General features: G+C 44.4%; 1 protein-coding gene across 4 annotated transcripts in view; it reads right to left on the reverse strand.

Annotated features, from left to right (window-relative positions):
- Positions 1 to 295: 295 nt before the first annotated feature.
- Positions 296 to 23,419, reverse strand: part of MAP1B (microtubule associated protein 1B) — a 93,896-nt gene continuing 70,772 nt past the window's right edge. For all 4 annotated transcript variants that reach the window (XM_045847741.1, XM_045847742.1, XM_045847743.1 and 1 more), the window contains 3 exons: positions 9,266 to 15,773; positions 6,102 to 6,340; positions 296 to 4,840 (listed from right to left, as the gene is read on the reverse strand). In XM_045847741.1, coding sequence (XP_045703697.1) covers positions 4,685 to 4,840; positions 6,102 to 6,340; positions 9,266 to 15,773 — 6,903 coding nt within the window. In that variant the 3' untranslated portion in view covers positions 296 to 4,684. The remainder of the gene's footprint in view (positions 4,841 to 6,101; positions 6,341 to 9,265; positions 15,774 to 23,419) is intronic.

Raw genomic sequence — 23,419 nt, forward strand, 5'->3', positions numbered from 1 at the left:
CTGGTTTGGGGTTCATGTTGTGGTTCATATAGGAAGCCCTTTCAATACCGCCCCTCCAACCACTCTGGTACATGTTATTTTTCTTTTTAAGCAATGTTCACTGTCTCTTTCCCTCACTTCCTAGTTTCTGTCCTAAGACCCCAAAGTCCTCTAGGGCTTCGTTATACAAGATAATGAGGTAGCAGTTAGAGAAATAGTATCAGGACCATCTCCAAGGTTTGCTACTTCCCCTGCACCCCATGGGCAGCAAATCCCAAATCAGTAACACAAAACATAAGACAGCACATACATGAACTTTTGCCACTTTTGTATTTTATTGTGGAACTGAGTTTTTTTTTCTTTTACATCAAATATCCTCAATGGAAGAGGGGATATTGCACACAAATATCATAAAAGCACTACATATTACTTTCACTGGAAACTAATTTTCTACATTAGATATGACTGGATAGGATAGAAGTGATGCAGGATTATAAGACATAATACCATACACAGCTGCAGACTGACACAAACACCGTTCAGAACAAGAGAGAGGAGTGGGAGGTGCCTCTCTGCTGGGCTCAAGGCCACTTCTTTCCAGGGCCGGAAAGAGAAGGCTGCATTCAGCGTGGTGAGCGCACTCAGACCTGCTGCAGGGTGTTCTAGAAAAGGCAACCTGGTCTTGATGTCTCATCTCGATGGTTCCTACTTGGGGAGCTCCAAACGAGTGCAGAGAAGCTATTTTTTTTCCCATTTTAGTTTTCGATGTTGCCTTTTAAATCAACTTAAGAAAGTCACAGAATTTTAAAACAGTAAATCATTTTTAATACCAGGTGAATAACCTAATTGCTTTCAAAGAAATGCTCATCCCTAGGCTGCTTTTGGTGTGTTGTTCAGTTGGGTAGAAGAGAAAAGCTTACAGTTCCTTTCAAATGGAAACAGGATCTTTTCTTCTAAATCTGAGCACAAAAAAAAAGGTTATTAATCTAACTCACAATATCATCACTGAGCAAGAACCTCCTGTGACTAAGAGAGGCAATTTCAGAATCACAGAACAGCTCCTGAGAGCTGGGATTTGGTAATTCAGGAAAAATGGAAGGTGGCAAAATTTCCAATTAGCAAATGATTTAATCTTATTAAGTGAGTATTGAAAAGCTCCTAAACTGCATAAGCTATTGGAGACACTTAAAACATTCATATACACTGGGGAAACCATTCACTATGATATGTAAGGTTAAGAAAAAAAATTTTTTTTAACTCCATGGAAATGGCATTTGGGGGAGGGGGGTTAGTTAGTCATTGTACCCAGTCCCACCACAAGACTGAGAAAGCATGCACAAGGGTTGGGTTTGAGAAAGGGGAGAGAATTAGTTCAAATTGAAAATGGAGGATAATCTCTAACATTTAGTCTCTGTAGAATTTTGCTTAAGAATACTACCAAAAAGGTCATGATCATGAATGCTATCTTGATGGAATCCCATCACTTAAACAGAGTGTAAATTCTTTCCACTCAAATATTCAATCTACGCAATTGGATTAAGTAACCGGTATGAATACAGCTCCTCGAAGTCTGTGTTAATCTTTAGCTCTCACCATGAATGCACACAGTACGTTGTGATGGCTGTTACTAAACTAATTGTGTGTTTATGGAACTAGTAAAATTAGGTTAGTCACCCAGGTAGAAAAGGTTTCTGGAAGGTCAGGAACAACCTGTAATGCAAATATTGGTTTTCCTGGTATCCTCAGGCTCTGTGGTTGTCACTGAGAACAGTGGATGGGGAAGAGGACTGATATGTTTCATAGGAAAAAGAGCCAGCTGACCAGTAACAGCTTTTGTATATTTTCCCTATTAAATCCAAAAGGAAGAGAAAGAAAGAAAGAAAGAAAGAAAGAAAGAAAGAAAGAAAGAAAGAAAGAAAGAAAGAAAGAAAGAAAGAAAGAAGAAAAGAAAGAGAAGAAAAGAAAAGAAGGAAGAAAGAAAGAAGTGGGATAGAATCATAATTGAAGACTGGCTATAATTCTCCTAAAATGTTTGCATTTTCTAAAAGCAAAAGAATATACATGTTAAATAAGTTGAATTTGAGGAATTGGAGAATAATTTCATCTTCTATCAAGGAAAAATCAACCAGAGGTCTGGATTTGGCAAAAAGACTGGAAATCTGTTTCTCTTTCCATGCATTATGTAGGCTAACTCAACAACCAATCATTAGATAATTATCTTGGGTATCTTAGGTTGTCTAATTAAATAAGTTTGAAGTAGACAAGTTTATACTCAATGAAATTCAATGTTGTCACAATGAGTTTTCATCATGTGATAATTTTTTGTACCCTTAATCAAAGTGTTGTTCTTAAGGACTTGAAAAAATGGAGTAATAAATAAAAGCTGAATTTCTAGAGAAACCTAAAAAAATAGAATATTAATTTTTTTTTAAAATTAAACATTTGAAAATGTAATTCACAGCATTAAATAGACTGCATAGGTCCTCAGTGAAGGGACCCCGAAGAAGCATTGGTTAAACCCTCATAGCAGTTAGCAGTGCAAAACATACACTTTATCAGACAAAAATAAACTAAAATGTTAACTTTGAAATAAATAACTAACACAGAAAATAAAATGAGGTCATTGTTCACTACTCCGTGGATCTTAGAGTCTGCAGGAAACGTGACGTGACAGCACAGCACAATCGTCACTGAGAAGTTTGCCACATCTGAACGCCAGGTGCACTGGTCTGTGGCTTGCGACTTGCCATAAATTTTGAATCATGATCTGGCTTCCCAGATTCATAGTTCAATGATGACAATGATGGGAATGGTATCTGAACTCTACATGATGAACAGTAGGAGTTGGAAATTCATTTTCTTTCAATGTATTATGTCTTTTATTTTTTTTTCCGGGGAAGAAATCCCAAAGCAAATTTTCACTAGGGTTCTTTGAACTTGACTTGGCCCTTTTACCTCATGGTTGAAGATCTTGAAAGAAGAATGTAGGATATCACTGGGTAATGTAAAGGCCTGGAAAAGTAGCCTACCACGCCATTCTCCCGCACTCTCAAATAGCACATACTCAGATTTTTACATTATGGGAATCAAGGGGTGGGAGGTATCAGTCTATTCCTGGTAGTTATGGGTTTTAATAAATATTATTACTGCATTATCAGACTTCAATCTCACCAGAACTTCAAAAAACATTATTCATTTTTTTGTCTTAGGAAACACTTAAAAAAAAAACTGTCACTTGAAAATTTTCTTTGCATTTTCCTGCAAATGAAAACATTTGTTAAAAAGTTCATCTATGAAAAGTTCTGACAAATCTAAAAAAAAATTCTTCTGTACACTTGTTCCCATAATTATACTGAAATTAATGGAAAATTTAAAAAAAGCCAATGTAAGACAAAGGAAGCTAAAGACTGTACACTTGCTGCGAACCTCTTCCACCATATGATTCACTGTTTTCCCAGTTCTGATCATAGAAGCCATTTCAATCTTGAACTTGCGGTAGTGAAGAAGCTATGAAAGGCTCAACTCGTTTGGCTGAGGGGCCAGAGGGGCACCAAGGTGGCACTCCGCAGGCATGACCCAGCATCAAACCGTTGCACCGTTCAGGTCGGCTTCCAGCACCCCACACGCGCACACACATGCTCCTGTAACTGGAGTAGCTATAATCCTACATGGATGTTTTATAAACTTGCTGTCTCACATTTAAAAATAATAAGTGCATCAAGAATCTTTGTACATTCAAGTCACTTTCTAAGGCAAATTGTCTACCATATGTACTCCCAACTGCTTTGGTATTTGCTTGTTGATTGGGGTGGACTTGGGTGTTTCCGCATGCAGGTTAATTGACTCAGAGTGGGCTAACTGGGTGCACAGATGCTGGGAGCATGCCTTAGATCAACCTACTCATGTGTTTGAAGAGTCTGAGAGTTCTGAATGGGGTTCAAACCACTTGTGTGTCCAGCCTACACTCACTATGTTATATGTCAATGTGCGGCCTTCACACTGAGGGCGCTTAATTAAGGCGTGAAAATCTCACACACCCTCATAATAAGTTTTGTTCTTTTTGTGTTCTTCCAGCCAATTTGTTTTAGAAAATGAAGACCTTTTTTGACAACTCAGACTGACACCAGTTGAAAACTTTGCCTGTGTGGACTACAGAATACAGATTGGCTGAGAAGATGCAGCCCAAATTATTGTTTCTTTTCTCTTCCTTACCCCACCCTGTTCTCTCCTTTTCTCTCTGGGTATCTCACCAGCGCTCTCTACCATTACATCTCCTTCTTTTGCGTTCGTCTTCCTTTTCATTCTCTCTTTCTCTCTCTCCTGTGTTCTCCCTCTTTGTGTGCGCACTCTCTCTGTCTCTCTCTCTCTTGCTTTCTCTCTCTCTCTCTATAAGACAAATGCCTCTACCTAGCAGAAGTCAGTTGGGTTTGCTAGTGCTTGTTTTCCAAATGGTCAGCAGAGATGAACTGGGGTAGGTCATTTTGCAGTAATTTGAACCCTATTGTGGGAATGCTGTTACTTCCCTTAGCAATCAGCAAAAACTGAGAAGTGTTAGTGACTCGCACCACCATGACAGAGTATAGCTTTTGGCAGGTGACAGTTCAGCAACTTATTTAGACTAATTGACTTTTTAGAAAAGGTAGTTTCAAATTGAAGAATTTCTGGAAACAAAGTTCAAAGCCTGTGGTGTGGCTGGCCTTGGTCTTTACAGTTCAATCTTGCATGCAGGGAAGGATTCATCTTGCATAACCACAGTGCTGCTGCTTGCCAGGACCATGATGTTGAGGTCTTGCTGTTTCTCGTGGGTCTCCTGGTACCATTCCCTCATCACCTCTGAGTCATGAGTCGGGATCAGAGTCACCTGCAGGGACGGAGAAAACAGCTGTTTAAGGGCAGAGCCAGAAATCAGATTAAAAAAAAAAGAACAACAATAAGGTATTAATTAGACAATTAGAAAGAAGAGTAAAGAATGGAAAATTTATCTTTTCCTCAAGAAATGGACAGGACTTTTCTTCAACTTATAATTTCTAGGAACCAGAATAAAACTGCAAAAAAAAAAATCAAGTGTTTTGCGGGGGCAAGTTGAAGACTGGAACCAGAAACAACCAATGACTAGTCAATTGGTTCATCCATATTCACCGTCAGTTCGGTCCTTTAGTTTTAACAGAAGTGCCTCAGTTAAGGTGGAATTTCTTGTATTTCCTTTAACACACCTGGTACATTTTGCATCAAGGACACTGCATATTTGACCCAAAGAGCACTGGTTATTAATGCAGCTCACAGCTCTCTAGTGTGTGTAATTCACATTCTGTTCTGAGCACAAAGATCTGTAGCTTTAATTTGTACATGTGGTTAGGGGTAGAGGAGCGGGGTGGATGGGCGGGTGGGTACTGGCTTGAATAGTAAAAATTCCATCCAGTATTCATTAAGAGTCCTCTGGGGCTTCTTGTGAGATTTCACATGATTAACAAGTCTTTCTACTTAGTGTTATGCAAGTACAGTTTACTAGGTGACTCTGCAGACAAACAGAACTTAGATAAGCAAGGATCACAGCCCAAGTAATGAGTGGCTGGTGGCCTGTCATGTTTGTGAGCTGGGGACATCCTCTTGGGGACCATCTTCAGTAATGCCCCTCCTGTAGAATTCCACATTGACAGTTAATATCTAAACAGCCATACTGCTAGCTTTGGTTTATTTGTGAAACAAAAAGGCGTAAAGGCAATCCCTTAGCAGCTCTCACACAGAAATATGAGAGCTTTCATATTTCATATGCCCTTCCTGCATATTGTCAAGAGTAAGCACATTGTCATGAATGTGTACTTTCATTTGTACACATTTATTCTTGATATATTAGCAGGAATGGCAGGTAATCTTGGGCTGCCTGAGGGTGGTAGAGTGGCTTTCCTCCCAGGCCATGGCTGTTATTAGTACCCAGAATGACATTTTAGGCTATCTCCTGTGTGTGAAATCCACTTTGTCCTCGAGGTATTTCACGTGTGACTGGCCCTCAGGCACCTCATGTGGATGCACAAGCACAAGGATGCCTCTGGAAGCACAATTCCTGCCCTCCACCTGCAGGCACGGCCCCCGGTGCAGTGCAGATATTGTCCTGGAGCTCTTACCTGCATGTTGCTGCCCCACTGGGCCTTCCCTTCCAACAAGGCATCCAGGACAGCCCGGCTGGGCTCCTCAGCAGCAGGGTCATTCCCACTCACCACATAGTAGGACGACCTTACTCTCTTGAAAAATTCAACATCGACATTCTTACTATTGCTGTGGTTGGGGATATAGCACAGGTCCAAGTACACAGGGGGGCCAGGAGGCACAGCTGAGGGTTTGGCCGTCTTGGTGGTTCCTGGTCCTTTGGTAAACGAACAAAGAGAAAGCCAGGGTCACAAGAATGCAAAGAGATGCCCAGCTCCAGTACACCTCCCTGCCCATCCACAAGAAGATCCACAGGACTTGCAAAGGAGAGATGGGACACTTCCCTCTGGTAGCGGGCATTTCACACCAGCGACTGAGAAGATGTAACGTTTGCTGTCTCACCAGAAGAAATGAGAATGGAATGGTTTCCCTCTGTAGACAACCAACCCATGAGGAAATAAGAAGAGTTTCAAGGCCTTTCCAAAAGATGGAACTAGATGACAATAATACTCCTAGTCAACTGCTAATATGCGTCTTAATTTGAAAAGTGATGTAAGAAACAGATTTTAAAAGTCAAAAGGAAGCATCTTCACTTGTAAACCATAGTTAAGTGATGCTAATAATCCATGTCAGAATCTCATTTGAGAGCAATGTTGCTCACAGCTGAGCATTATACCCTAATATTTGATCTAGAAACTGGTTCAGATCTGAACTTCATATGATTTCCAAGGCGTGTGGCACCTTAACCTCATTCACAAACTGATGGAAGGCTTCTTTCTCTCCTCAGCACAGTAGGCTGAAGGTGAAACACCTCTTGCTAGACAAGACTGTATACCAAACTGAAGTGAGAGGAAGGCTATGAAAGACGGTGCTTTCTCTCTGGCCAACCAGGACATACCAGACTGGAGAAAGGGGCGCCTGGTTGCCAAAATCCCTGGTCTAAATTAGAAGAAGCCTGGGCAAAGCAAAGATTCAGATGACCCCTAAGGTTTCTTGGCACCTTGTTTGGTGAGCTGACTTTCTGACTTGTTCTAGTTGAAGGTTTAAACTTTTTGAAACATTAATAGAACTAGCATTCTAAGGCAGTGGTTCTTCACACTGACTGCATAATGAGAATCTCTAAAACTTATTAGTACTTAATGCTTAATACTGATGCCCAGGCCCCACACCCCAGAGCTTCTGACTTAATGGGGTTGGGGCGGGGGCCTGGGCACCATCATCTTTTAAAAGCACCCCAGACAATTCTAATGTGCAGCTGGTTTTAGACCACTGCTGTTAAGTCATTTATGATAAAATACCAGCTGGATCCCGTATGCTAAATCCTATTTCCTTCTCCACAGGTTGTTTAAAGACTGGCATCCCAGAGTCAAAACCACCAGTGAACTCCCTCACCTGTCCAGTTTTTAGGGTCTGGGGGATTGATGAGAATCGGCCAAACTGATATTTAGATAATAAATATTATTATCTAATATTGACTCATAAAATGACTCATTTTACAAGTAGGTTAACCAGCCATTTGAATGAACTGAGCTGAAAGCCCTCAGATATCCATGTGTAGGCCTCCCAAAGAACTATGACTGACAGTAGAAGCTTGTGAGTTACGTTGTTTTAATCATTAAAAATGCCTGCAATTTTCCCTTATAAACTAAATCACTATCATCAACACCAACTGAGTATCTCTCATACAGAAGCATAAATTGAGGAAACTGCCAGAAGTTAACCCAGCTTTGTTTTAAAAATCAATTAATAGTACAATTCTGTCTTTTGAGAAATGTATTGGAAAAGCATCTTCTAAGTACATTCTAATTAATTCATCTTTATTTATTACTTTGCCTTAAAATTATTTCTTCAAATGACAAAAATGTTTTTAAAAAATCAATTATGTGGGCTAGAGTGTGTGTGTTTGGCAAGATGGGTAGCAAATTTCAGTTGGTTATTATCTCTTTGAATAAATTTCACATTTTCTCCCAAGTTCCATTAAGTCTAAGCATGAATGCAATTCTTCCATTTGCATGTAAAAAAAGGAAATCTGATGAGGAGCCTTGGTATTGATCTTCCATGTTGCTTACAGTAAAACTTTGCAGTTGTAATACTTAATAAAGTGCACTGAATTTGAGAGTCCCAAGGTCTATCTATCAAATTTTCCCTTATTGAACTTATTATTTTGCTTTATATATTTGAGTCAATTCATATTATTTTATGAACTATAGTCTAAAATCCTGGAATATCTACATAAAGCAAGTAAAATGTATTCATACAAATTCCTGTGATTGGTTTAAAGAAACAAAATAAATCTGGGCTGTCAGAGACCTGTTCCATCAAAACGCAGGTACTGCTGAGGATGTGATAAGTCTGGGAATTGGGACCAAAACAGGAATGATCAGGAGCTAGGGACATTGCTCCTGATGGGCGACTGCAATCTGAAATAGGATTCTGAGTCTGTTAGTGAGGCCGTGGGTTAAGAGGGGTGTGAGAAGAGGCTCCGATGCCCTTCTCTCAATTTGCTCAGAATACCCACTGGACAACTCAAATTACGGTATTTGTAGGCCAATTTAAAAAAAAAGCACAGAGCATTGCCTTTAATGGAGATATATAGCTCTAGCATGGTAACTTCTTAAAAATTAAAAATGTCATACTTTTTAATTTTAAAATGTTCTAATTTTATTTTTTAAAATTTTATTTAAAAAATGAAATCTAAATTTTGGGCCCTATAGTTGTCATTCCAGGGTTGGCTTGGCATTCTGGCTCTCCCCAGGCCTCTGGGAGCTCCTGGACTGTGTCACCTGAGCTTCGTTCTGGGGTCAGCGTGGCTGAAGCCACTGCCACACAGTCTTCCAAAGGAGCTTGAAACACGCCTCCTTGGTTCTGAAGATTTAGAACACAGCTGCAGTTGCTGTGTGCCGAATGGGCCCACCTAGGAACCTCATCTGGTGAATCAGAGCTGCTCTGGGCCACATGCTGAGCTATCCCCACGCCTGTGGACAACACTGAACTGAAACGGAAACCTTTTGGCAGAAGAGAATAGTAAAAGGAAGGGAGCGCACCAGGTGTGCCCTCTCAGTTCCCCGGGGCAAAGTCAAAAGGAAACTCAAAGGCTCCAGGTAAAAGTGTAACCGCTGTGGATACTGGCCCCAGCACCTACCTGCAGTTGCCGTCTTGACCGATTTGGATGTGGAGGCGTTGGTGGCGTTCTTGGTCTCCTTGTCTTTCTCTTCCCCACGTGCAGCTTTGACCTCAGGTGTGGTGGTAGGTTTTGTTGCTTTTTCCACAGACTCCTTCTTCTTAGGAGAAGCCACTCTGGACACCTTATCTGAGGATTCTTTCAAGCCCCCTGGTTTTGGTGAAGCAGCAGAGGGCTTGGACTTCCCATCGCTCTTTTTGACAGGTGAAGAGGATTTGGTCTTCGTACCTGGCTTTTTGGTTTTGGTCTTCTCTTTCAGGTCTTTCTTCAGAGCTTTGCCCAGGTTCTGCTCAATGGCCAAGGCCTCCGGGTCCATCATGGACACGTCAGGGTGACGTGGAGAAGGGCTGCGGTCCTGCATAGGGGCTGGAGGTGGGTCCATGTGTTTGTAGGTGACAGTTTTGTCTGTGGGGATGGTTTCAGATTCATCTTCAGAGTCGATGTTCGCATCGGCTGTGATGGAGGGGCACTCTTCAGTCTCTGGGGGAACATCGGAGTCAGTCTGCGATGGGGCCGACTCACTGACTGAGGTGGGAGGGGTTTCATCACATTGTCGCCCCTGTGGCTTACCTCCGGGAGGTGGTGGGGCTCCCCCAGACTGGGTGAGGGGCTTCTCAGACTCTTCAGTGGGCTCTTCACTGGCAAACCACTCAAGAGGATTGGGATTGATGAAGGAGGGTGACAGCTCTGTCTTGGGGTGCTTGTATTCACAGGAGGACACAAGGCATAAGTCGACATCCTGGCGAGCCTCTGAGGGGGACTTCTTCTCTGTGGTGTAGCCCTGGTCTGAAGACTCATAGGAATATGTAGACCCCTGGGGGGTTCTAGTGATTTTTTCTGCAGTCTCATAACAGTATGTGGAAGCATCGGGGCTTCGTGTCGTTTTTGTAGAAGTCTCATAGGTGTAACTTTCAGATTCAGGGTAACTGGCAATTTTCTCCGTGGTCTCATAAGAGTAGCTGGAGTCTCCAAGACCGCGGCCACCATCTTCAGAGTCGTCATAGCCGTTGCTGATGTCATCCAGCAATCTTCTAGACCTCTCGGTCTTCTCGTAGCTGTAACCACCCATTTCGGGGGTTCTTATCGTCTTCTCACGTATCTCATATGAGTACCCACCCTCTTCGGGGGTTCGTGTGGTCTTTTCAGTAATTTCATAGGCATAGCCACCATCTTCAGGGGTCTTGGTGGTTTTTTCAATGGTCTCATAGGAGTAGCCACTGTCACACGAGGATTTAGTGGCTCTTTCTGTCTTCTCATAGTAATAGCCACTAACATCCGGGGTTCGGGTGGTTTTCTCATATGACTCATAGTCATAACCTTCTTCTTCTGGGGACCTAGTTGTTTTCTCAGGCTTCTGATAGGCATAGCTAAAGTCACCAGGTGTCTTCCCTCCATTGTCCTTCTCCACACTAGATGTAGTCAAGTCTCTATTCAAGGCTAGATGGTGTTGCATTGTATCAAATAGCATAGAGGCACGGAAGCTGTAGGGCTCTGTGGATGCTGCTTCTGCTGGTGGAGGAGCAGAAGTGTGGCAAGCTGCTATGTTCTCTTTGACTGCAGAGGTAGAATCTGAAAAACTGGGTGAATATAAAGGAGAGGTCTCTCTTGGGGTGAGTGGAGAGATATCAGATTTTGGTGATAGTTTCTCTCCTTCCAGACTTCGTACTTTTTCAGAGGTGAGTGAGGCATATAAGGATATATCTCTGGGAGGAACAACATCGGATAGAGTATCTTCTTGGAGAGGAGAAGCTATCTGAGAAGGGGTATGTGCAGAAGAGGTGGATGGGGAGGCCTCGACCTGAGATACTGAGATGAGCTCAGAAAGATCATTATCTTGGGTGTAGGATGGCTCCTCCATGGGCGGTATCTTATGTGATAAACTAGAGTCCTGCATGTCAGAAGGACTGTAGTCCACCTCAGTTGGCCCGTTCTCAGTGATGTGAAGCACACTTGCACCCATCGTAGGGTGATCTGGAGACTGTCGACTAAAGTCCATAGCAAGGGAGTGCTCAGGGGATTCTTGACCAAATTCAATAGACATCGAGGATTGTTCAGATCTATGATCTTGAACTGGTGTCCTGGATTTGGCTGTTTTAGGGGAGAAGTCTGGTGGAGAAATTGACATTGGTCTTGGGCATTCTTCTTTCGATGGAGACATTTCTGTTTCCTGAAAAGTGGTAGGCGTTTGCACGACAGACACGGAAAGGGAGTCGTCTACTTCTGTGGAATGGGGGGAGCCAACCTCAGCATGCAGAGAAGGAGACACATCATCTGTTGTTGGCTCTGGAAATGAGCTTGTAGCCACAGAAGCTGTGGAGACTGAGGCCACACCCTCCATATGAGAATATGTGTCCTCTGCTACACCTTCATCAACAGGAGTAGCTGACTTGTCTGAAACAGTTCCTTCAGAGATGGACATCTTCGTGTCTTCTTTAAAAGATCCAAACTGACTGACATCTATTTGTGTAGGAGAAACATCTCCTCCCAACTTCCTTTCATCCAAAGCCAGTCCTGGCTGAGAACTCATGGCTTCGACATCGTCAGTTTTCTTTTGTTGACCAAATCCTTCCTTTATTGGTATAAAGTCTGTGCTTTTCCCGTCCTGTTTGTCTTGGAAAAGACCAGTGGAAGTCATGTCAGAAACTGGGCTTATTTGTTCTGGAAAGCCTTGTTTTCCATCTTTTCCTTCAAAGGGGCTTTCGGTACATCTACCAGGAGCCTTGTCATCGGCACTTAGAAAACTTTCGTATGCAGACTCGGATCCAATTAGGGGAGGGCTCCGTAGAGGAGACAAAACTTTTTCAATAGGAGACTCCGAGTCAGGAACAGGTTCATCCATGGGGCTTACGGAGGCCCTTTCATTCTCATCTTTGGCTTCACCGAATTCAAAGCTCGCTGGAACCGCTGATGATTTTCCGGTGACTTCTGTGGGGAGGTGACTAGACTTCTCCTCGGTGGGAGATTGGTAGTAAGGGGTGTGGCCAGCACTGCCAGTCACAGACTGAGATGGGGACACCACTTCCAGGGTCTTATCCTCAGGACTCGCGCAATGTTCCTCGACTATTTCCTGGGTCACCTCGGGAGACACTGGGGCTGCTTCTGCCTTTTCTGAGGCTTTAATCTCATTGGGTGTCAGAGAAAAGTTCACACTGCGTTCACCCAGGGGGGTCTTTTCTATGGGTGATGGTGGAGATGGACTCAGGGACGGGCTCTTGGATGGACTAAGTTTTTCATCTGAAACCGCTGTGACAGTGTCTTTGATCTCCAATGTGGCACTGGCTTTCCTGTCTTTCTCTTCCGTGCTGTAAGCATCACGTAACACAGATTTGCTAAATTTGTCTTCCTCCATGGATGACGGTGGTGAGATGGTGGAGGCTGAAGCATTGTAATCTTTCCCATCAGTGGCATCTGTTTTGGACCCTTCAGACAAGCCATTGAGTGACGTGACAGCAGGTTTGGCATATTCCTGAGAATACAGTGAAGACTCGTATTTGGTGATGTTTACAAATTCTTGGGATGGGGATTCTGTCTCTTCATTGTTGGTCTCATCACTCATCACATCGCGAGGAGTAGACATCTCATCCATTGGGGTGGGCTCACTGGATATCTCAATGGTAGACTGAGTGTAGCCAGATGTGGCAGTGAATTCTTCAGGCTGGTCTTCTCGATTCTCCTCATCAGAAGCAGTGGCCTCACTTTCCGAGCCTCCAGGTAAAGTTTCATCATGAATTGAAGATGCAGGTTCCCGGGCAGGAGACTGGGCTCCCAGTTGCTTGGGTGAAGTGGTGAGGAATCCGTACTGATCCTCAGCACCAATGGCCTCTGCAGCCTTGTCCACCACGGCCATCACATAATCTTCAGCCTCAGCTTTTTCAGGCTCATATTCTTCCTCTCTGGCATCCTCCGCTTTGTCCTCCTCATCACCCTCCTCCTCAGACTGTTCAGTTTCTCTCTCCACTGCCTCATCCATGTCTTCCTCTGCTCGGTCATCGCCACTGGCCACAGACTCCCTCTTCTCCTTGATGTGCACGTCGGCCTCGGCCTTGGCACTTTCCTCGTCCTCCGCGAGGCTGTGCTTGGAGGTGCTCACACATATGTTTTCTTCACCATCCTCTTCTGGCTCCTCAGCCTCCTCAGTTTCTGCCTTCTCTTCGTAGTCTCCGGTCTCTGAAGATTCTTCAAAACCTGCTCCTTCGTCTTCAAATTTTTCAATGTCATCCACCCCCTGCTTCTCAGCTGGCTCCAGCTCCTCGGGTGTTTGCTCACATTCACCCTCCCCTTCAGTGGTGGTGATTCCCTCATCCGGGGACTCGGCAGGGCCTTTGATGACTTCTGTCTCTTTCTGGATGACATAAGCTTCGACTGGCTCAGATGCCTTCAGTTTCTCTTCATCTTCAATCAGCTCCAGCTGAGGCTTGATGTCTTTTGCTACATCGACCTCTTCAGCCTTCAGCTCTTCAAAGTCCTTGGTTAGATCCTCAGGGGATGACATAAGGGACCTCTCAGCTTCCAGTTCTTTGGCAGGGCCAGTGGTTGCTATTCCAGCTGCTGCCACCGCAGCTGCTGCAGTGGCCACAGTGCCAATGGCTGCCGCTGCAGCCTCAGTTGCCTTGCCTTCCTTCTTTACGACTTTAATTTTTCCCTTCTCCTTTGGCTTTCCAGCAGCAGCAGAATCTTTCTTGACAGATTCTTCCTTCTTGGGTACTTTTGGTTTTAATGCAGCAGGTTTTTTTGCTTCGGATAGAGGAGTAGATGATTTCTTTGTGTCTTTAGGAAGTTTCTTAATTTCTTTTTTGGGTTCTTTTTCTTCCTTTTTCACTTCCTTCTTGTCTTCCTTCTTAACTTCCTTTTTGGCTTCCTTCAGTGGTGTTTCTTTCTTAACCTCCTTCTTGGATTCTTTTTTCTCTTCTTTCTTGATTTCTTTTTTGACTTCCTTTTTCACCTCTTCCTTTTTTGGTTTTTCCTCCTTCTTGATTGGTGTCTTGTCCTCCTTTTTCACCACTTCTTTCTTTGGCTTTTCCTTCTCCTCTTTCTTCTCTTCAGACTTTGCTTTTGTCTCCTTCTTCACCATCTTCTCCTTGGTGACTTTGGGTTTGACATCTGTGGCTTGCTTTTCAGCCGCCTCAGCTTTGACCGGAGTCTGTTCTTCTTTGCTGGGCGTTTCCTTTTCCGTCACTGGAGGTTTGCTCTCTGTTTTTACGGGCTTGTCTTTTTTCACGGTTACTTTTTCTTTGCTTTCAACCTTGGGTGGCTTTTCGACGTGGTTGGCTTTTGTGACCTCAGGGGTTTCTTCTTTAGACTCCTTTCTCACAGATTTGCTGGCAAGTGTTTTCGTGGCTGGTTTCAGGCTTTCTCGGCTATCAGCCCTCTGTTTCAGTTTTACCTGTTTCACAGCAGGAGTGGCCCCCTGGCCAGTTAGATCCTTCTGGGTGGCCAGCGGCTGTTTCAGGAAGTCTAAATGTTTGAGCTTCTCTAGTCCTTCCAGAATATTGTATTGGGTGCTGTTTCCAGGAAACAGGACTCGGATGATTTTCTCTGCAGGGTTTGCTGGATGCCACACGATCAAAGATGAGACAGAGGTTAAGTAGGAAATCGGAATATCTATTTCTTGACCATTAGGCAGGATCAGGTCAGCCTTGTCTTTGTTGGTGCCAGTCCACTGCTGCATAAAGTACTGCATTTCCTTGCTGCTCTTGACTGGATTAAGCACGTACATCTCAAGTTTACCAACTCCCATTTTCTGGAAAAGAATGACAGGATCGATAGTATTGCCCACACTTCTGAACAGAGGTTCTGGTTTCATGGACAATTTGTTTAGGTACTGGAGGGTGAAGCAAGCCTCTTCTATGCTTCTCTTCATCTTGATGTTTGGCTCTGGGTTTTTCAGATTTTCCGGGATGTTGAGAAACACAACTCCTAAGTCAGGGGAGATGAGGTTTTTCATCCAGTCGCTGTTGGTGGTGGAGCCCTGGGACTGTTCCTCCTCCAGCTCTGCGATCTTCCGCTGCAGCATGCTGTTTATTCCAGGCAGGTTGTCGTCCCCGACGTGGGTGAGCAGGATGGAGTCTACTCGGTCCAGGTGTCTGATGAGCTTCCAGAAGCAGGATTTTCTTTCTGACCCTCCATTGATGAGCATATTGAATCCGTTCACCGCAAACAAGGCAGAATCGCCCCTCCCTCCTGGAAAAATGTAGCAACAGGGCTTGGAGAGCTTTAGAAAGCCCCCCGATGTGGGAGGTTCCAGGATGTCAAAGGGAGAGGGGACTTCCACGGATTCGGAGAGATACTCAGTAAACTCGGAAAGTCCTTCCATTTCTGGCAATATAGAAGCTGAGTTGAGTTTAATATTGATGAAGTCTTGGAGGTTGTGTCTGTCAAGATTGGAGTTCTTCCAGTCCCCTTCTTCGGGGCAGAAGAGGGTTAAACTAGCTTTGTTGGCAGGATGGGTGGTACTCAGTAACTCCCCAATCTGGGATTTAAAAAATAATCACAAAGAAAGAAAAGGTTTAAGTGAATGTAATCACTGATTCATCATCTCCATCTATTAGTAGGTATCATGGGACCATTGGATGACAAACGGCTGATTTCAGAGATACTGGCAGGTACATAGCCTCTGTCCTGACCGCCCCCCACCCCACACACTACTCCTTTACACCTCAGCCATCACCCCAGCACCTCTCCATTCTCTGTTCTTGTCCAGCAGGAGAGCTGCAGAACTCTGCTCTAAGCCAGTAACCATTTGGAGGATCAGGGCCTGTGCCACGGCACTTATAAAATACTTTGAATAGTACCCCTAGGTACCTGCCATGCAAAAAATGCCCTTTAAAAAATATTAAATTGTCACAGGGGAAGGTGATGTGAGTCATTTTACCACTGATATAAAATGTTTTCTGTTATTCCACTGGGCCTGGCAAAAAGGCCTGGCTGATACACTGGAGGAATTTAGTACAAAAGGGCAGCTACCAAATAGTCACAGGGATGTAAATAAAGTACAGCATAGCAGTAGAGTCGACCAAACTGTAATAACTATGTATGTTGTCAGGTGGCCACTGGAAATACTGAGGGAGCACTTTGTAAAGTATGTGAGTGTCTAAGCACTCTGCTGTACACCTGGAACTAATACAAAATAATATTGAATGTAAACTGTAATTTAAAAATAAGTTTTTCCAAAAAAATAATAGTCAAGCATAAACCAGAAAAAAAATTGGTTCAGACATTGTTCAATACATTGCTCAGTACTTCCCATTGGACGGGAATGCAGAAGAGCAAACCAGGGCCAAAACAGACGGTGGCTCGTGGACAGTGCTATTTTTGTCTCACTCCACATGATGGCCACATGTTTCATGGTCTCAACAGTGAGGAAGAATCATGCCATCAACTCCAGGCTTCTTTTGGTCGCAGCAAATCTCATAAATCAACCCAGACATTCAACGGACCAGAGCTTTGTCCTTGATGGTAAAGGATGAAGGGGCAAAAGCAAAGACTTCGTGTGGTCCAGGCACCCCTGAGCCGGCAGGTCTCCACTCAACTTCTAGTTTTAGAGTGGCTTCCTCTGTCTCATACAGCCTTCGGCTACCAAACTCTGAGGCCACCAGTGCGTGTGCTAAGGGTCATCTATAGAATCTGAATTTTTCTACCTGAGATTGCAGGAAAACAGACATTTTTGTTTTGTTTGCCTATTTGTCCTACGTTTCATGTGAAGACTCACAAAACAGCAAAATAACAAGTCTTGGGTTTTACTGTTTCCTCTGACTTGACAATCTCCTAGAAAGGGGATAAGAATCAACTATTTTGGAAGCTAAGAAAACTGAAAAAGCAAATGGTAACCATCCCTGGGTAGTTGTTGCTCAAATTGTTTTCTGACCAAAGCAAACATGACCACTTAGCATGGTATGTTGTACAATAATTAGCACGGACCTTCATCACCACCACTATAGCGCATTTAGGGCTCTCTCAGTGTAAACTATTCATGTTGTATAATCCATTTTGGAGAAGAAATCTAGGACAACTCAACTGCCAAATTTTTAATAGCAAAATTTTTAATTTTAGTCTATTTTAATTTTTGAAATTCCGCCCCAAGGGGCATGGCAGCCAAGCGTGTGATCCCGCTGTGTGTGCTTAGTCACAGGCTCTTTATGTGGCAGGCGCAATCACCAGGTTCAAGGAGAAGGTGAAAAAATTGGAGGAATACCTCCCCACTTTCCATCTTTCCACCGGTATCCGAAGAGTTCTTTTGAAATGAAGAAAATGACCCCAAAAGAAAACAAGGTTGCAAAGAATTCTGAGGAAGTCAAGGTTAATAAAAAATAGCAAGGAGGCTGATGACTGGAAAATTATGATTTATGGGGAAAACAAAGAAAAAAGTCAGCATTGCCAGGCAGGTTTCTTCTCTGGGAGGGAAAACCTGGTCCCCCCAGATAAAGAGCAGCCAACTGTGCAGGATGAGACAATGCAGGGACAGGCTGGAGAGAGCCCTTCAAGAAGGAGAGATGAATGGAATGGAGAAGGGGAACAACTGCCACAGCCTTGCAGCCATAAAGAGGAAACAAACCTCCCCACTTAACCACCCCGCTGTCTCCAGGCCTCTACTCCCACACACACCCTAGACACTGATCACCTCAAGGGCACGGACTGGCTCTTACAAGTGTCCAGCCCGCAGTGGCACTTAATCAACATTCATTCAACGAACAGATGTGAACAATAAGGAGGATCTAACAAGGGAGCAGTGCCAAGGAAACTTGCAACTAAGTCTTAGACTTGGAAACTGGGGCTTCTAAAAATGTTTGGAAATTATCATCACACTAAATGGTAGCTATTTTAGCCCCTTAGACTAAAAGTTCCTAAATAGGAGGAAACACATCTTCTATATCTCTGTATCGTAGCTACCTCTGTTTCCCCAGCCTCCCACCAGGCTCCCTGACGTTTGCGGAACTGCACTGAACTTGATCAATTCAATACGTGCTGTCCTGCTAGAGTGGGCACTTGGGAAGTGACCTGCGCCTGCTCATACTTCTCAAGCACATGGATTGCTACCCTCCCCTATTCTTTTTTTTTTTAAGATTTTATTTATTTATTTTTGGAGAGGGAAGGGAAGGAGAGAGAGAGAGAGAGAAACATCAATGTGCGGTTGCTGGGGGTCATGGCCTGCAACCTAGGCATGTGCCCTGACTGGGAATCAAACCTGCGATGCCTGGTTCACAGCCTGTGCTCAATCCACTGAGCTACGCCAGCCAGGGCCTATTCTTACAAAGATGGAAAAAATATCGCTCCAGGCAAAGACAGCCTTTTTTGTCAATTTATTTTTCTAATTAAATGCAGTCAAACTGGAAGAGGAAGGAAGATAGGGGAAATAAATGGCTTTATTGCAGATACCATTAATGAAATAGGATTTGAATTTCTAAGCCACAGCCTACCAACTGCATTTCCTTTTTTGATTAGGTTACTCACTTGGCTAATGAGGGACTACAGTAAACAGCATTATCTCTGGGTTTTAGCAAGACATTGAGCAGGATCTCTGAACAGTGTGATAGCAGAAATGGGTTGGTATGTAGCAAACCACGTACACAGAGCTGCTTAGTGTCAGCCTGGGAAGGGGTCTATGGTGGGCTGCCTCAGGGTCATTTATGTCCTTGGACAAACAAAGACATGATTATTGAATCTGTGAAGGCATGAACACGAGAGGCACAGCAAAATGAAGACATTTACAAAAGCTCTGGACGTTGGGGTGACAACGGCTAAGGCGACTCTAACAGAAAGAACCAAGGGTAAGGCCCAGTGAACCAGCTGGGCAAAGGGCAGGACCTGGAGATGCGGCTCAACAACATCCATAGGAAAAACTCAGGGATTTTATTTGACATTCAAATGGATTTATCATAAAGCTAAAGAAGCTTCAACTTCAAGGTCCCTCACTGGCATGGGTGTCTCTCAAAGCCCTGCACTTAGCTGTGTATTAATAACTTTGTTTTCTTTTACTTAAAGGGAGCCCCCAAATTATGTAAATTATGGAGCTCCTCAAAGCCTGCATCCTCTCTCCACTGATATCTAATTGTGAATGGTAATAGTCAAAAGTTACTTTTAAACCTACTTAAGAAAACATAGTAATGAAAACTATAGAAATCATCGACTCTCACAGTCCTAACCTGGTCGATGATCCTGGAGTCTGGTGTCCAGTGTGAGTCACGACATTGTCAAGTAACTAGACCATAAACAAATAAGCGAATGTATTGAAATAAGTGTCCTTGCTGGCTCCTTTTTCTTGGCCTTAACCTTGAAATGCTAGACCCGAAGCCTTTCCTCTTCGAATACATTGCTCTTTCTAGACAACTTCATCTTGTTCTCATTTACACTAATATGATAGGATATATTGATTTGGAAGCTGATGACGGCTTCTGAATTAATATATCCAGCCAACCCTTAATTCCCTGAACCCTGGACCTGTATATCCAACTTGATATCTGGTAAGAAAAGCACTAAAGCACGACCAAGACTGAAGTCCTGAATTTTCCTCTCACCCATTCCATGTGCCCTTCCCACCAATGAAACACATCTAAAGGACAGTGACCAGGGACTGTAAGGAAGCTTTAACATCTTGGTCTATGAAGAACAGTGGGTGGAACTGAAAATAGTTAAACTGGAAGAAAAAAAAGTTGGCAGCATTAGGGAAGGGTACCTAAGACACTGTCAGGTGGGATGGAGATCACATTTCTTCCTTGAAGATACAATGAGACAAATAAGGAAAAATTTTCTAACAGAAAGACTAAAAAATGTCCCCAGGAAATGGTGATTTCAGCATCCTCAGATTTCAGGGAGGGATGGGTTTGCCAGATGACTGTTTTAACTCTAAATTCTAGTTTTGTAGATGACCTCCAGTGACTAAGATCCCCAAAAACCTAAAGCTCAAAATGCAGTGATAATTCTATTTTTAAGTTCATTTTTTTAAGATACTCTCATCCAAAAATGTATCATTTTTGTGTTTCAAAAGTTGTTTTCTAATTTCTCTGGAGTGATGAGTATGCACTGAGACAGGATAGTGAGAAGCTAGGAAAATTCCTCAGCGAGTAGAATGGGGAAACTGAGACAGATAGCCGAACACTATGGCCAATGGCCGAGCAATTTACAGCCAGGTGCAGATGGTCACCAGGCAACCTCCGCCCAAGGCCAGGCAGGGGGCAAAAGTGGGAAAGCAAGGACCTCACCTCCAGGGCAACCTCTCCTCCCCTGGGCCTTTCCTCCCTGGAGATAACATCTAGGCCTCAACTATATTTCCGCTCCAGGCCCAGAAAAGCAGCAAGATCAGATTATGCCAGAACTGCAATGACTAAAGACCCCCTGCCCTGTCACTGACCAATCAGGGGACACCATGACCCTAAAAGAGCACACCTGGAACACTGATGAATATTCTACTGAAACCCTCCCCTGAGACCTCCTCAAAGATTCCTGCCTGCAAAAGAGAAAGAAAAGCCCCAAGACATGGGACCCAGCGAGCTCTGCCTCTGGGCAGCAGCCTGCCCCATTCCCTTTCCCTTCTTCTTCCTCCACTTCTTTCCCCACAGGCACGTCCCCCCTAAACTCTAAGGCAGTGGGCAGCTGGCAGCTTGTCCCAGGCTGATCCCCTGAACCTGTCCCCAAGGCCCCCTTTTCTCTGACTTCCCAGTGAGCTCAGGCAGCCCAGCCCAGGCTCTCCTGTTGCTTCCTCTGTGCTAAGCCCTTCCTTGTTCCACCGCCCTCAGCTCTAATAAAGGTACCCTCACAGTCACCTGGACTCACGCTGTGAAATCTTTCCTACACAAAGTCAAGAACCCACACACTCCAGCTGGCCCTGGGCAGCCCCACTCAGGGCCAGGCCCCTGTCTGGTAACTCATATAAAGGACTGGATAAAAGGAACAAAACTGGACACCAAATGGCCTTTAAGGTCCCTTGGTTACCGAGTCACTCTGTACTCAAGCCCTTCTTCCAATGCAATCACTGGCGATCGTAGCTCTAAAAGGCTGGTAACTGTTGGCCGTGTCCAGCGATTTTCTACCCGTTTTAGCTGTGCAGCCCTTCTTCAAAGTCCACGATACCAAAGGGATAAAGACTGAGTTGGGCTGGTTGCGGCGAGAGGAAAAGAATGGTGAATCCGACCCAATGTTCTCCCCTTCTCTTGCCCCCCCCCGCCACAGATCTAGTCCAGCTGGGCGAACCCCAGAGATTCTTTCCCACATGTGTTGGATGGACATCACTTTCCCCAAAATATTTGGGTGGGGTTATGGGGTGGGCAGAGGAGACCGTGACAGAGTCTCTGGCCTACCCAGTACCAGGCTGAGTATAATGAAGGTACATGCTCTTCAGGGATCCACCCCAGGGATTGCAAGCTCTGAGGCATCTGCCCTTCTGCTTCAGTTATGTGCTCACGTGCTTCAGTTACGGCCAGTTCTCTTTCTTAGGGGTAAATTCCGATAGGCACACCATCCATTGAGCTAAAAGTCTACTTCCGTGGGCTAATAAAAAATTATTTAAGCACAATTTCACAACATTATGCCCTACTTAAATAGAGAGAGGGGTATTATTTGGAGTCTGGATGGATGAATTGTGATACCTCCTTATTTAAAATTTGGGCAATGACAAACCCTTTTCTTTATATTTATCCTCTGTTCGGTTTTACTGGGGGGTGGGGGTGGCAGAGGTGGAACAATGACATGGGACAGAAACTAGTCACTAGAAACTAACTGCAGAACTGCACAGGAATGTAGGGGAAGCAACCATGCATATAAATGAGCTGAGGGTTCAAGGCTGAACTCAGAGTCTACCAGCAGGCCAGCTAACCACCCACCAGTGTTACTAGGCCACAGGGCAATTTCCAGGCCTCTGCAGCTCTCTCCCTTCCCTGGGGAAAGGCGCTAATAGTGTGTGTGACCTCTGAGCTAGCAGATTAACCCCCACCTGCTCTCAGGCACAACATGCACATGGGGACACAAGATTTTGACTTTAAAGTGGTCACGCACCAATTTTCCGGGCAGTGGGTAGAGTGAGCATTGTAGTTCTACCTTGGGAATTTCAATGCCAATGGACAAAGGTTTCCTGGGCCTTCACAGTGTGAGGGCACAGTGGACTTGAGATGGAGGATGACAGGCCTTAGAGGAAGACAGACCCCGGCTCCGGAGAAGAAGGCCCTAGGGCCCCTTCTCACTGTGAGCAGCCAGGACCACATGTCTCAGGACCCAGGTGACAATGCTAAGTAGAACGTTCTTTTTTGCAGGTTTTCATCCCCGCACCTCCAGTGCGTGGAGAGTGAAACGTGGTGATGTCACCTGACCAGTTTTTTTTAGAAGCTTCCAGGTGAGCCGAAGGGAGCTGGGCAGTTTATTTACAGCTCTTGCCAGTGACGAAAGGTGCACAGAGACCTCTCGGGAAAGCACAGTCTGGGGAAGGTTACGTGCAGAAAGACAGATGGCCCTTCACAACACCCCTGAGACCGAGAGGCCGCCACCTCAGGAAGTCCCCAGGAAGATGGCTTTAAATAGATGTGGCGATGCGTCCTGTCGGCACCTCCCTCAGCCTCCCCATGGAAGTATGCTATCAGCTCCGGGCAGGCCCCAACCTGCCATGGGGACAGCCCTGAACTGCCTCTGTAACTACTACAAACAAATCACCAAAACGAAAGAGACACATTAGTTTGCAAAGAGAAGTTGCCCAGCCAGAATAAATTCTCAAGCAGAAATAACCAAATTAAAATCTTGATTCTGACATTCCCAAACACCACTACTGTCATCTAATTTTCAGCACTTCACACATATCATCCTCGATAAGATGAGTTCCTTAGAAACATGAATGATCCAGCTCAGTCCAGCTACTTGAACCCTCCTTTTGCTGGGGGCATGAATGCGAACCATGGATGCACTCCTTCTCCTGCAGGCATCCCTTCCTCGAGCCCTCTCTTTTTGGAGCTGTTCACACAGCCCAAGTTCAAACACTGGGACCAAACACGAGATCAGGAAAAGTATGCTCCAGTAATGAAAGAGAGAAGGGCGATTAAATCCAACCAAACCTCTAAGAGAATTTTAGAATATTCTTTCAGGAAACAGGAAACTTGAGTTTTCTTTTGGGCACTTCTTTCAAGTGTTTCCATCATTTTT

The sequence above is a fragment of the Phyllostomus hastatus genome, unplaced genomic scaffold (genome assembly GCF_019186645.2).
Source record: "Phyllostomus hastatus isolate PE091 unplaced genomic scaffold, TTU_PhHast_1.1 phas_contig_58, whole genome shotgun sequence".
Classification (NCBI taxonomy): domain Eukaryota; kingdom Metazoa; phylum Chordata; class Mammalia; order Chiroptera; family Phyllostomidae; genus Phyllostomus; species Phyllostomus hastatus.